This window comes from Pipistrellus hanaki (assembly GCF_964339955.1).
Source record: "Pipistrellus hanaki genome assembly, chromosome: 8".
Classification (NCBI taxonomy): domain Eukaryota; kingdom Metazoa; phylum Chordata; class Mammalia; order Chiroptera; family Vespertilionidae; genus Pipistrellus; species Pipistrellus hanaki.
Genome location: NC_140510.1, coordinates 31,117,941 through 31,132,740, shown reverse-complemented (window position 1 = coordinate 31,132,740; position 14,800 = coordinate 31,117,941). Strand labels below are relative to the sequence as shown.

Here is a 14,800-nt window from a genome sequence, read left to right as displayed (position 1 = left end):
CTACCCTGAAAGACCCAAGGATGCTCACGTGCGTTTTGGCTCCGAAAACTGGGCTCCTTTCCCTCCACGGGTCAGACTCAGGCAATCTATTAAAATCAGGATGGACATGCTTTCCCGAAATCCCTAAAATCATAGCATCAGAAATGCTAGCTTTTGAATGTAGGGTAACTGCTGATTACTGAGTATTTCTTTCACCGTTGCTAGTGGCAATTATTTATTTTTAATCAATTATATCGAAACCTGATCCCGTGAAATAATTCCGGCTGGCTAATGGGACCTGCTGTGGGGAGCCTGGATTGTAACTGAGTGCAGTGCCGTGGATGTTGATACCTTTGAGACAGAGATGTGTTACATAAGGTCCTCGAGCTCAACCACCAAATAAACAGATCATAACAACAACAACAACAACAAACTCCTAGGATATACGTCAATGCAGACATATGTATCCAATGTCGTGCAATCCGTGAAAGATGGCAATTCTCTGTCCTGATGAGGCATTGCATGTTTCCTGCCCGTCTGTGCGTTAGCTCTAACTCTGTCTCCGAAAAGTCTCTATGCGTGGTGCCCGACGTGCTCGTCAGCGAGTGGGCTGTCCGTTTACTGCGAGAGACCGTGGCCTGGGGCAGTGGTGGTCAAAATAGATGAGGGCCATCCCGGGAGCGGGTGGGAGAACGGAAAACGCACCTCCAGGAGTTCAGGGAGCCAGCTTCCCCGGCCGTGCTCTCCGGGAGGCCTGATGACTCCTCATGCCCCTTCCTTCACACACGTGACGCCTTACTGAACTGTAACTTTTTATTTTCTACCATGGCGCGCTGCATTGCACGTTAAGTGGATTGATTGGAGTTCTAGAATAACGGGTCGTTTTAGAAGCCAGCTGCTATGAGCAGTCCGCTAGGAACTCAAGTATCCAGCGCCTCGTTCTCCAGGACTGTGTGAATTTCCGAGGCACTGGTTCCGAGGGAGCCGTTATAAGTAGGAAAACATTTTTCTCCTTTGGGTCCGCCTCATGGGACGGCCCTGTTTCTCTTTAGGGGGGGCAGTGAAGAGCACAGGACTTGACTCCATGGCAGCAGCTGATGGTGGGTCGTGCTAGGGACCGCAGTGCTGTGTTTCCGGTGACTCAGTGGCGGGCCTGCAGGCCGAGGTCCTCCGAGCTGTGCACATCTGCAGGGCTGAGGCAGACAGGAACCCCAAGGAATGAAGCAAGGCATCTGGCCGCTCCTCCGTTGAAAGTCTGGGAGTCTCTCGGAAGGGAGGGAGGAAAGCGTGTCAGGTACACTAGAGGGGAAGGCAGAGGTGCTCGGAAGGGTGAACTGACTCTCAATGCTTATTTGAGTTTATTTGTTTTTATAAGGACGAATAATGTGATGTGTTACCCAAGATGGTGTGAACAAAGCTTCAAGCCAATGGAGAAGACTAGGCCTAAATAGCTGACCCGGTGAAGTGACAAATAAAGCCACACCTGGAGAGCCGCATCCTCAGCAGTTTTCTCAGTGCCAATGCATTTATGGCTGTAAGTGTGGGGTCTGCCCAGGCGGAAGCAGCGCTCTCGGAACAGGTCTGGTGGATAGGTGTGGAGAGGCTTTCCCAGACGGCCAGCTGCAGCCCCAGAATATAAGGCACTAAAAGCTGGGTGCGGCACTTCCCTCAGAGGGCTGGGGAAACATCACATATGCCCCAGCACCCCGCGCTGTTGAAATGTCTTTGTGGGGTGCGTGGGGTTTAACATGTGACAAGTGATGACATTTAGTGTGTTTACGTAGATCATCTTGCCTAGGGACTATTGTATTCTGAATAAGAATAAACCAATATTATCCACTGTTAACACCTTACATTCCCTCAGTACAAGAAAGATTTGGGGACAGTGATGTGAGGTTTTTCTCAAGAGTCTGGTCCAGAGGCAGATATTATACTCCCTGTACCCTAGATTTTTGCTTGTAACCTTTGCATTTCATGAACTGTATATCTATATCTATATCTACGTCTACGTCTACGTCTGTGTCTGTGTCTGTGTCTGTGTCTGTGTCTGTGTCTGTGTCTGTGTCTGTATCTGTATCTATATCTATAGAGAGAGAGAGAGGAGGGGGGAAGAGTCATGCTGGATGGAACACACTCGAGTCTGGGCATTTTAGATTCTTTGATTCTATGGAACCTTTTGAAGAAGTCCATTGACTTCTGCCCTGGTTTCCAGGAGGGTAGATAAGTGTCAGCATCATTCAGAATTATAAGGAAGTGTACAAGATCCTCCAGGGTCCCACAGCAAGGTCCTATATGAGTTCAAGAGATTTCATGCCTTACATTCTCCTTCTGTTACCTTGACATGGACAATGGTGTGTGTGCTGCTGAATGAGTCTATATCGAGACCAGGCAGTTACAGTCGATCATGCACACAGAATCTCACTACATTGTCTTCTGGGAGCATTGCCCATTCCGCTTCCACCGTCCATGCTGGGTCTTCGCACATCTTGATGGCCAAGATGCTTTTCACTGACTGAGCCCCCAGAATTCGTCATGGACGCTTTATTTGAGTCATATTAGATTTTGATAGATCTGCTCCTTGGTATACATGCTTTATAAGTGGTTTCATTGTGTATTTTGACATTTATGGAATCATTATCAGAATGACTTTTATTTTTCATTCAGTAGATTTATTACATGAACAATAGGAGGAATGTTCTTAGAGGGATAAATGGAAAAAGCAGATAAGTAGGAAAAGTTACCTAACTCCTCCCAGACATAATCACACATAACATATTGCTGTATATCCTTTTAGACTCTCCATGCACATGTATGTAAATATGTCATTGCATTTCTGTGAAATGTTGTTTTTACTTGATAAAATATTGAGCACCCTAATACTAAACTGGCCTGCACAGGAGATGCTTTGCAAAATTTAAAGTTCCTACATGGACTTTCTGGGATTTTGAGCAATTTAAATGAAATACAGATTCTTAGAGTATTCTGTAAAGTGAAGCCAAGGTTATCTGCACATAGAATTGGTGGTTGATTTCTCCATTACAATTGCTTCCACTTCCAAATGCTTAAATTGTAAAATATTTGGAGGGAGGATTCTGGTCAATTTCAGTGAAAAAGATGAACAGTTCATAATTCAGGGCTTTTACTAGAGAGGAAAATACATTTTTAGGTGTTTTCAATCCTAGAAAAGGAGCCATAATATATTAAACTGCTAGAAATCTTATGGATATAAAAGTTAAAGTGAAGATAAATTTTATAAACTATAGCATGTATTGTATATATAAAAGCATATATTTAAATTTGTATGTAACTATACATTATTTTAAGGATAAATATATGTTAATTATTGAAACTACATATCTTCTATGAGCAGTGCACCTATTTGTTTGCCTAAATGTCTGTGCGCTCAGTCTGTATGCACAGTATACACCCTCACACAGAGACATGCTCCATGCTTTGCTAATTGATAATTAATACTAAGTGGAGATTTCTGCCATGGAGATTTTGGAGGAGGAAAATTAACTGCTTTTGACATAAAGAAAGATACCCAAGAGGGTTGGAAAGCAAAACATCCACAAGAGAATAAAGGCTTGTTACTTTCAAAGCTACAATAAAGTCGTTTTAAATACGGAGATATGTTCCTGTGCTTGCTAGGGAGGAGGATGAGTACAAACAGAAGGCGTTGTGTGTTTAGGGCCCTTCAGAAAAACCCGTAGGATAGTAAGGATTAGATTTCGTTTGGAAATGAGAAGTTTTTATAGCCTATCAGCGGGTGAGAGTCTTTCTGGCCTGTTTCTAGCAAAGGAGGCCTGTCCTGTAGAAGGAGCCAAGGTCTGGGTGTTGGCATCATGGACCAGAGAGGAAAAGCAAATGCTGCTCTTGGTTTGTATAGGAAAGCTGACTGAGAAAATCAAGTTGTTTTACTCAGCTGAGTGATTTTGGTGTTTGTCCAGAGACTGAATAAATGATGAACAGAAACTTCTGTTTGATCCATCAATTCTTAGCAACGATGGTTTTCTAAAATATACATTGAAGTGGTTTCTAGATGTAATTGTCATCGAGCGAAATTCCTTAAATCTGACCAAAACCAATGCATTTGCCTCTCTGGGATCATCAGTCTTGCCACTTTGGTGGTAATTTCCATTTTCAGGTGACAGAGGGGAGTAATAGGCTCAATCCCACCTTTCCTCAGGGCCTTTCAAATCTCCTTTCCTGCTGGTGTTCTTTTTCCTGTGAGACTATGATGTCCATCAGGATTTTAGAATATGGCCCTGTGAGTCCGAAGGTCAGGTCCTGTGACTCAGTGAGCATTACATTATCCTGTGGTACAAGATGTTCTGCAGGACGGTCATCAATAACTATGAAAAAAATGCTTTTAAGGGAGAAGGTGGGAAGGTCTCTCATTAGCTCAGTCCTTTCTTGTCTATCATGGTTCAGCTTGAATCTTATTTCTATGTATTGGTTCTAGTTATTCTGTGCACTGTCTCCCTGTAATATCCCTTACTTAGCCACCTGAGGAGAACAAAGAGACAGAACTGGGTTGGTTATCACTTTTTGTCCTCTCTTTTCCCTCTCCCACTAGTCCTTCACAGTAATTATCAAGCCATCAGCTCAGATATTCATGAAGCTCCATTAAAAATTATACCAAGAAGTTCAAGATAATTACTTAAAACTATTAGGGTTGAAAAAGAAAATTTAGAAGTTTGAACAGATTTGAAATCAGCATATGAAAATAACGTATTTGCTCTTAAAGTCCAATAATATATAATAGAAAGAAAAAAGATTCCTTTCCTAATTGTAATGAAGATTATAAGTTACTTAAAAGGCAATTGCACAAGAGATGTGCAATATCTATAAGAAAAATAGTAAGTCAAAAAGAAAATTATGCTAAGAAAGCTATATAGATATGAACTCTGCATTCTGTTCTAAACCAGGTCGATTTAGGTGCCTCTCATGTGTTTGCAGCAGGCCATGTGGACTTTAAAAACAGCAGCAACTCTCAACTTCCCCCCTGGCAAAGCCACGCTGTGTGGGTGCAGGTGACTTCCCCTACTGAGGACGGGGCCTAGCAGGCCACTGCTTGGTGTGTGACCTCCGGGTAGTTTGCAGTTCATCTAAAATAATGGCAAGCGGGTTGGGGTTGTGGATTTTTGAGCCATGGACTTGGATCTTTCTAAGACTTGGAGGGGAGTGAGTCTGAGATAAAACATGTGGCCATTACCACAGTACCTTTGGGTATGCCAAAAGGAAGATACGGCACATGATCATTTTTGAGGTCTAAATGCTTGTTCTCGCTTTACATTTATGTATTCTTTAAAACACAATTGTGTAGTTTTAATAATAAATATTCTTTTCTCATCTTATATTGTGCCACCATATCAGTATTTCCCCATTCTACTTTTTTCTGTTGCATCTGTTCTCAGATATTTAAAAATCTTAAATTTAAAACAGGACGTTTTGAATTTGCTTTCAGTCTTCCTGCTCAGAGGACATGACCTAAGGGATACATCCTAACATGAATGTTGGAATCTCTCAGTTATTTAGGAGTTTGATTGTACAGTTTGTGAATAACTTAGTTTTCTTATTTTGCCTTTTTAAAACTCCTATTATTCCTTACTGCCCTGCTTCTTTTTAGCTTGAGCATCATATAGGAAAAAGATTTTGACTTTTAATGTTATTACTCTATTAGCAGATTTATTGAAAAATTTGGTGAGTGATAAGGTGTTTCTCAATCTTTCTTAACCTCCATAAAATTTCTATCTTTTACGGAACATGTCTATCAACCAGGAAAATGACATTTATATTTTGTACTTTTGTTATGAAACAGTAATGTAGTGTAACAGTGTTATGATTAAAAGCAGAGATTCAGTGCAAGATTGCTAAAGATTAAGCTTGGCTCCTCACTTCCTAGCTGGTAGAACTGGGTGCATTTCTTAAAATTTCTGTGCCTTTGTTTCCAAATCACTGAAGTGTCAATGATAATGGAGCCTACATTTTTGGTGGTTTGGAAGGTATAACATGTATAAAGCCCTTAAAAAGATAAGTATTTACTGCTCTTGTTGTACATATAATGAATATACTTATACTTTGGGGACTAACTATGCCCCTTCTCTGCAGGTTTTGATGTTTCCTCCAAATTCTTTGGTTTATTTTCAGAGCACTTGCATGATTTTTGACAGTGATTTCTAAAAAGTATTATAGATGCTGACAAGTAAAAGAACCCACTAATCTTCTAAGGCCTTGTGAATAGTCTGTTGAATTTTGTTTCAGAAATGACCAATGGAGTATAATTTAAAGAACGCTAGGAGTTGGAAGTCTTGGTCTTTGCCATTTATTAGCAGTTATCTTGGACAAGTTATTTAATCACTCTAATTTTCACTTTCCCTCCTATAAAATGAAGAGGGTTTGATTTAGACAATTTCTAACGTCTTTTTTTTTTATATCCAAAATTCTGTTTTATTTGCTGATAGACATTTCTTAGATTGGGATGCGAATGCGACCATAGTGACATTTGCTTCTTGAAATGATCAGTTACCATGGTGTCCTGTGCATACTAAGTAAGATGTTAGTATTTGGACATCGAATTGGGTGTTTGGCCTTTTCAGAATCTTTGAAAAAGGAAGGTATGTGTGGTGCACATCTTTGAGAGGAGTAGATGTTTGAAAAGAGAGACATTTTATTTAAGATTTTTAATGCTGGAAGTCAAAAGGATGCTTTGTCAATTGCTCATTTGCTTGCCAATATCCACCATATACTTCTAACCCACAGAGATTTGAGTAGGAAACACTGGAGTCTCATCTCTAAGGAAAACACACCCTCACTCACACACTCACACACAGGCAAAAGCTTACTGAGAAGTAGGTTTCTAACTTTTATTGATGATTGAGGAGATGTATGTCTGCTTTAAATTATCTTTTCTTCTTGGCTAAGTTATAAGAAGTCTTAGCTGTACACTAGGAGAGTGCTGACTAAAATTTTTTAAATAATTGTTATGATTGTTGTGATGCTTAATCATTAAGAATGTTTAGATTGTTTAGGTTTTTTTGCTTTACAGTTTTTCTTCAGATCATCATTATTATTTTTTGAGGTATGCTAAAAACAATAACCAATTAGAAAATGTAAGAATATAATATAATAAATTCCAACAGACATTCATTTTTTAAAATTGATTTGAGAGAGAGAGAGAGAGATCAATTATTTCCATCATTTATGCATTCATTGGTTGCTTCTTGTATGTGCTCTGACCAGAGATTAAACCCACTACCTTGGTATATGGGGATGATGCTCTAACCTACTGAACATCCAGCCAAAGCAAGACATTCATAATTTTTTAAAAAGTCACTCATTACATTAAAAGGAATAAATATGTCCGATCTATGTAATTTCCCCCTATAATAAAGTGAAAGGCCACAAAGATGAAAGAAGTGATCTCTAGCCCAATCTCTCAAATATTCCCTTAAATATTGTTTGAATGTAGTAAGAATTGGAGGCAAATATTTATCATCAGACTAGAAAATATGATATCCAGCTAAAATAATTAGTGGGTAAACAAATTTGTTCTCCAGTTTATTTCCAGAGTCATTACTGAAATCTTAATATTGTTTAGTTGCAAATGATGTCCAAAGCTTAGTGTTTTGAGGCTAATTTGATTCACTGGCTTTATTTATCCAAGGGATGGAATTAAGATCTTATTTATCAGATTCTCAAGAATGGAATTAAGATCTTATTTATCAGATTCACATTTGGTCATGTTGTCAATCATAAAATATAGGAGTGAAATTAAGGTGAATTTGATAAGGAAAGGGAGAACAGAACATTTCTTACCACAGGGCACAGGGCCCTTTGTAAAGTGTTAAGATACTGTAGAGTAGAGTGTACAATAAAATTGCACAGATTAATAAACGCTAGGTTTATACTAGAGTTTTTTAAAAAGGCCAGCCCAGCTGGCATGGCTCAGTGGTTGAGAGTCAACCGATGAACCAAAAGGTCTCGGTTTGATTCCAGGTCAGGGCACATGCCCAGATTTTGGGTTCGATCCCCAGTGAGGGGGGAGGCATACAGGAGGCAGCTGATCAATGATTCTCTCTCATCATTGATGTTTCTCTTTCTCCCATTCCCTTCCTCTCTGAAATCAATAAAAAACAAAACAAAACAATAAACAAAAAACAAAAAAAAACAAATGACAGAATGATCTTACAGTGTGGATTTACCATAATGAGTTAAGCCCATTGATAAATTTAGAATACCTCCCATTTTTCAATGGGAATAAAATACTTCCTATATAACATTCCTATATATGAATTTTGTGTACCATATGAGACATTTCTCGGAAATACCTTCTTAGAATTGTGGATTAAAAGGTTAGCTCATAGCCCAGCCGGGTGTAGCTCAGCGATTGAGTGTCGATCCAGGAACCAAAAGGTCACCAGTTTAATTCCCACTCAGGGCATATACCCAAGTTGCGGGCTTGATCCCCAGTGCAGGGCATGCAGGAGGCAGCCAATCAATGATTCTCTCTCATTGTTGATGCTTCTATCTCTCTCTCCCTCTCCCTTTCTCTCTGAAATCAATAATAATATATATATATATATATATATATATATATATATATATATATATATATATAAAAGGTTAACTCATTAAAAAAATTTGCATACATTGGTGGGTATTGTAAACATTTTTATATTAAAATAAAATTTTTTAATCGAATATGAACTAAATTAGTTCAAAATTTTAATCTAAAATATAAGACTTCAAAGATGTTTTTGGTAGTGGGAAGCAGCTTTAGACTATCGCCTCCAGGTTCCATAAGAAGAATTTATTTACGTCTATTGTAATAATTTGGTTATAAATACTTGGGAAGTTGCATCCACCAACCTTCATTTCATAAATGAAAAGAACCGAGGTCCAAAGCATTAGATAACTTGTGTAGAATGACCCAATTTATCATGGAATTGGGCCTACAAACCTCCTCAGGTCTTTGCAGAGTGCTGCTCTTCTTACAAAGCCAAATCCAAGGGTTGGTGATATTACAATAGAATAAACCACTGAAGGATGGTATAATCATATTATTTGTATGGTGCTTGCTTGACAGCTTACAAAGCAGTTGGGAGTTAGGAGGATCTCCAAAACAGAGAACAGATTGCTCTCCGACCCAAATGAGGAGACCTTTTCCTTCTCAGAACCCAGCTTAGAGTCCCAAATTCTTTCAGGCTTTTTTGTTTGATATTACTTTTTGATATGGTTTGAAGCCCCTGACTGTTGATGAATTTAAATAATAGTACACCCACAAAACTTAAAGGAACGCTGGAGAATGTCAGAAAGAAGTTTTGTGTTTTAGGGAAAAGTTCTCGTTATTTGTATGCAGATCTTGATGACAGTTGCACGGTAATGCTGCGTTTGCCCTTAGCCAAGAGGACCAAAGTTCCTTTTTTATTCTGTCCTTCTCATTTTTGATTCCTCTCCATGAACTTGCAATTTAGGAAAACATTTGCATGATTCAGTAGGGATATTTTTTAAAATAAAAAAAAGACAGCACTGTTTGTTAAAAATACATAGAGCTATAAGTTCTGAGAGGAGAGTTATTGTATCAATCAGAATTCCTACCTAAAAAATAAAATACCCACATAAAAACTTCAAACTAGGATGCCTGGTAAGGGTTCAGTAAATTGAAAAGGTGTTGGTAAGTGTAAGGAAACCAGAAGGGATGATATAGTACTGGTCATTGCAGAGCTGTTCCCACCTCTAGACCCAATGGGACCAGGAAAGGGCATAATTACAGGAACCTGGGAGGACTGAGTCTTGTCAAGAAGGCTGCCTTGAGAAGGGTGCATCCTTTTCTGTGTAAGGATACAGGCTTCCTCCCTTGGGGAAGAAGCCAAGGAATAAATATCCCAATCGCATTTCTGTCCCTTATCTCTGCTAGGGCCCCCATTAGTCAAAGCCAACCAGAAGCCACAGAGCAGAGTCATTGGCCAATCACACAATACAAGCATAGAGTGGGGGATGGAGGGTAATCTGAAGAAGCGAATGGCTTCTGGTTTCACCCATATTATTGATGGGCCCTGCCTGAGTATCTTAGTAGATGAAACCACGCAATTTGAATACATTTCTAAAACATATCTCCGAAGATGCTGGTGATGTTCTGAAGGAGTTGCTGCTGGACCTTTTCCATTGGAAATGTGTGTTGGATTTTTATGTGTGAGGATGGTTCCACTGTAAATGGTGCCTTGGATTTTAATTCCTGTCCTGTTCTTGTTCATTAAGATTTGGAGTACTGGAAAAAGTTCTCAAATTGGGAGAAAATAAAAAATTTAAATGTTAGTTTTATGGAGAGAATTTGAGAAGCTAAGCTATGTGGACTTCCATGACTGCCTAAAAATACAGATAACGAGCAGATATAAAAATGCATGTATCAGACCAACTTGTGGCTCAGCTGCTCTTCCCTGTCATGTCCAGACCAGAAGAATTCTCCTCCAAATTTTATCATTTTATGATTTTCATCACATGAAACAGTGGGAGGATTGCTAGGAGTAAAGATTAGCATCATGAAATTTTACAGTTTTTGATGATAACCTCCTTAATTAAAAAATATACCAACTGAGTGTGGGAATGCTAAGATAGTGTCTTTTTACAGTATTGGAAGCAGAACTTGTTTTGGAAGGTATAGAAAGCTCATGGAAAGTAGTTGCTTGGAGTTCAGGCCTTGCCATTTTTAGTAAAGCTAAGCAGACCTTGCATATTGCTATGAAAAGTCAGTTTTGACTGGTCTGTAAAATTTGTGAACATCCATTGAACTGTACACATATGTATAAGTTTCTGCATGTGCATTATACTTCAGTTAGGAACTTTGAAAGTCTCTTTTGGGACAACAAGTATAACTCATGGGATTCTGGAAACTGGGATTGAGATTAGGAAGGATATAATAAAGGCTCTTACTTCTTCTCATTGTTAGGGCTTGTGAAATGTTAGAAGGGAGTAGATTCATACACTGATTAGATGCCAGAGTCTTGAGTTCAGAAGGAGCAATAATCCTTGACTGGTGGGCCAGTTGGCTAAGGAAGCACACATGACTCACCACTGGGAGATGGGAAGTTTCTATCCTTCCAGTGCCGAGTGCAGAAGGCTCTCTCCTTTGTTGATTGGTGTTCACGTACTTCACCTCTCTGAAAACTGTGATTCTAAAGGTAAGAACTCTGGGGAATAGATGTTCTCTCTGCCTCGAGCATTGTCTGCAACGTCAGAGGCAGCTAAGAGCTGGTCCTTCTGCTGTCAGACTCATGCCAGGGCATCAACAGAGAGCCAGTTCTGATGATAAGGAATAAAATGATGATGGCTGTGAGTCTTGTTGGAGGTTTATTTTGATAAAGTTCTTAGGTTTAAATGTTTACTTCTGGAAAAATGAGCGTATTTGGTACATGGGTGTATACAAACACTCACTAGGGAAGTCCTAGAGGAGTCTTTATGTGTAAGGAGCTGTGTTAAAGCTAAGCCAGCATATGTATTGTATGAACACTGATTGAATGTTTTCATTACCAAAATTTGCATACTTATAAAATAACATATGTTATTTTTCAGAGATTTAAAAAATATTGTTTTTATTATCCTAATTCTTAAATTATTACTAGTGCAGAATATGGTGCTGTAAGAGGGCCATCGTAGATCTTATAATTGAAGCACACAATTATCGTTTGTTATTAAAGATGTTTTCTTCAGCTGTGGCATTTCAAATAGTGTGTGTGTGTGTGTGTGTGTGTGTGTGTGTGTGTGTTTGTGTGTTTGTTAAACCCCTTGGGTTAAAGCTATAATATAAAGAACTATGCAAACTGCAAGGTATGGGAATTATCAGGATTTTATTAGGACTGTATAGTATGTTGATAAACAATATTATTTTGTCTTGGTTTTTAAATATATACTGATATAAAGTTAGCTTCAAAAAGTTGTTTGTGCCACAACTCAAAATTAGTGTGGGTGAATCACCTCAAAAAATTTAAGAGGAAGAAGAGAGAAAAATACAAATAAGGTAGAACAAGGACAAGGAAATGCATAACTTAGCTTCTGTGAGTGTTTGATTCATATCCCTTCTACTAGTAATTTAAACATATTCTGGCTGTAAGATGTGCAACTAGTTGTTAGATTCTTCATTTGAGTATTGCATTTACATAGAGTAGTTGGCTTTGAAAATGCAGCTAGCAGCCAATTCAAATACTGAAGATTTGTCTGACTTAGAGACTAGTTTAGTAAGAAGGTATCTTGAGGATGTTATGGGGAGAGCACACATCAGATACCTTGATCTGGAAACTCAGCGAGAATGTTGTCAGTTGTGATCTACCTGATTCTTAGGTTATCTACATTTCAGTTGTATTGTATTGCATTGTATTGTATTGTATTGTATTGTATTGTATTGTATTGTATTGTATTGTATTGTATTTAATACTGACCTAAGGATATTTTTTCCATTTATTTTTAGAGAGTGGAGGAGAGAAAGGGAAAGGTGAAAAGAAACATTGATGTGAGAGAAACACATTGATTGGTTGCCTCCTCATGAGCCCCAACCAGGGCCTGGACTGGGGAGGAACCTGCAACTGAGGTACATCGCCTTGACCAGAATCAAACCTAGGACTCTTTGGTCCACAAGCTGACACTCTATCTACTGATCCAAACTGGCTAGGGCTGAATTTTCAGTTCTTAATTTAGAACTTACAACGATACGATGCACGTAAAGCCTCACCTCCACATACTTAATAGAATAGGGAGAGTGTTGAAGTTCCAGTTTGCCTTTCTGGAGGAAACTTGAGGCTATTCACCAGACTCTGGCTATAAACTATACCTATTCTCTAGGTTAAAAAAATCCCCATTTCCCATAAGCATTTGTGTTGATTTTTTATATCCCATAGCCAAAGACATTGATAGACTCTGAAGGCATTTCCCAGTTTTTCTGATCGGGCCTTCTCCAAAAAATTACTGGGCCTTTTTGCTGTACTGGGAAACAGATCAGATATTGATAGGTGGTCCTCTTCATCGTACCTGCACATAAAGACACCCAGCTTCCAATTTCAAAGGAGCCCTCGCTCCCTCCCTCCTCCCCCCAGCCTTTTTTTTTTTTTTTTTAATACTAGCGTTGTATTAGTGTTCTGCAGAGCATACTTTGGGGAAATTATTTGCCATAGGTCACTGAGAGCCATTGAAGGATTTTTAAACTGATCAGACATGCATTGGTCAGCGTGGAAGATGGATTTGAGGAGAGGGAGAATGCCGGCAGGGAGTCCAATTAGAAAGCTGGTGAAGTCGTCCAGGTGTTAGATGTTGGAGACCTCAACTAGGGCAGCAGCAGTGGGAATAGAGAGGAGGAGGTGAAGTGAGAAATATTTGTCATAAATGCAGCAGGTTTTATAACTAATTAGCTTAGCAAGGGAGAAGAGTCTGGGCTGAACACCTCCACTCTGGCTTGGGCGGCTGACTGGTTGGATGGTGCTGCTAACTAACTGAGATGGGGAAAGTAGGCCATTTCCTCTGATGTCTTTTGAACTCACCCAGGGGAATGCAGGATAGAAGCAGGTGCAGGTTTAGAAGGCCTCAGCCCTCCAACTGTTGATCTTAATTCCAAGTAAGAAAATTACTGACTTTATCCCAGGTTTGTGAAATAGTTTTGTTCTGGAGAGTTGGGACTCCCAGTGACCAGGAACTAGCTGCAGGATAATGATGTTCCAGCTCTCTCCCTTCTGGTCCCTGTACTCATCATTCTATACACTGTTGTGCCAAATCTGGAATCCACAGAGGAAATGTGCCATGATCCCTAGCCTCTGAGGTGAGGAACTTCTCAGCAAAGGAATCTTCACATGATTTTTAAACATCCCCTTCCTCACTAAATGAGTATTACTCCAAGTGGCAGCTAGACTACATAGAAGGTATTTGGGATATTGTTCAGAGGGTAACCAGGAGGAAAACTGTTTTTAAAGTTTTTATTCTTTTATATATGTTTCTTTTCCTTATAAGAAGGAAAATAATATACTATTTTTCCAGAGTATCTTCTATCTCTTAATTTTAGTATAAGAGTTTCTAGCCATTAATTTAGTATCCTCATTGATATATGTGAAAAAAATTGGGCCCATAGTCAAATAAGTTTGGTAATGAACTCCTCTGCCCCATTCTCAAAGATTCTCAAAGATTCTCAGCACACAGTAGGCCACTAAAAATCTCTTAACACTCTGAAATTTTGTTTAACTCAAAGAAATCCCAAACTTATTTGACCTCAGAATCTTTTTTTTTTTTTTGCCTAAGGAATACCTACCTATTCACTACTTGAAGAGCTAGTATTTTGCAGAATGTGGTTGGGGAAATGCTGCCCTACTTATTTATACCAGCTTTATTTACTGTAGACAATCTTGGTGTCTTAAATTGGTTAGATTTTGTAGGATGGAATAGGGTTAACATTAAATAGATATGTATGTTTCTGGGACCTTCCTCTTAGAAACTTTGATTCAGTTTGGGATGGGACTTAGGATTTGCGTTGTTGACAAACACACCACGATGATTTTCAGGTAGATGCTCTGAGAAGTATTGGATCAAATTATTGTCCTCATCAGCCAGAGAGTGTGACAACGCACAGAGCTTATAGTTTTATTTCTTTTGGAGTGTTATCTCCCTCTGGAGTGATAAGCACTGTGGAGTAGGAACATCTTTCTTATTCATTTCTGTCCCCTCGCATAGCCTTGCTTACCTGTGTGCTTATCCCAAGACAGACACTCAATAAATAGTCAGTGGAATGAGTTGAAATGTAATAACCTTAATTCCTCCAGAAATCAAGAGGAGCCTTGGGAATGGT

The 14,800-nt window shown here is 39.0% G+C and overlaps 1 protein-coding gene across 6 annotated transcripts in view; it reads left to right on the top strand.

The window, feature by feature from the left end:
- The window catches only part of CACNB4 (calcium voltage-gated channel auxiliary subunit beta 4), a gene marked incomplete at its 5' end in the record, with an annotated part of 213,115 nt that overhangs the window by 97,564 nt on the left and 100,751 nt on the right, over window positions 1–14,800 (top strand). For 3 of the 6 annotated variants that reach the window (XM_084893046.1, XM_084893045.1, XM_084893047.1), the window contains one exon: window positions 1,355–1,513. The exons of the other annotated variants lie outside the window; for them this stretch is intronic. In XM_084893046.1, coding sequence (XP_084749172.1) covers window positions 1,508–1,513 — 6 coding nt within the window. The remainder of the gene's footprint in view (window positions 1–1,354; window positions 1,514–14,800) is intronic. 6 annotated transcript variants of the gene reach the window in all.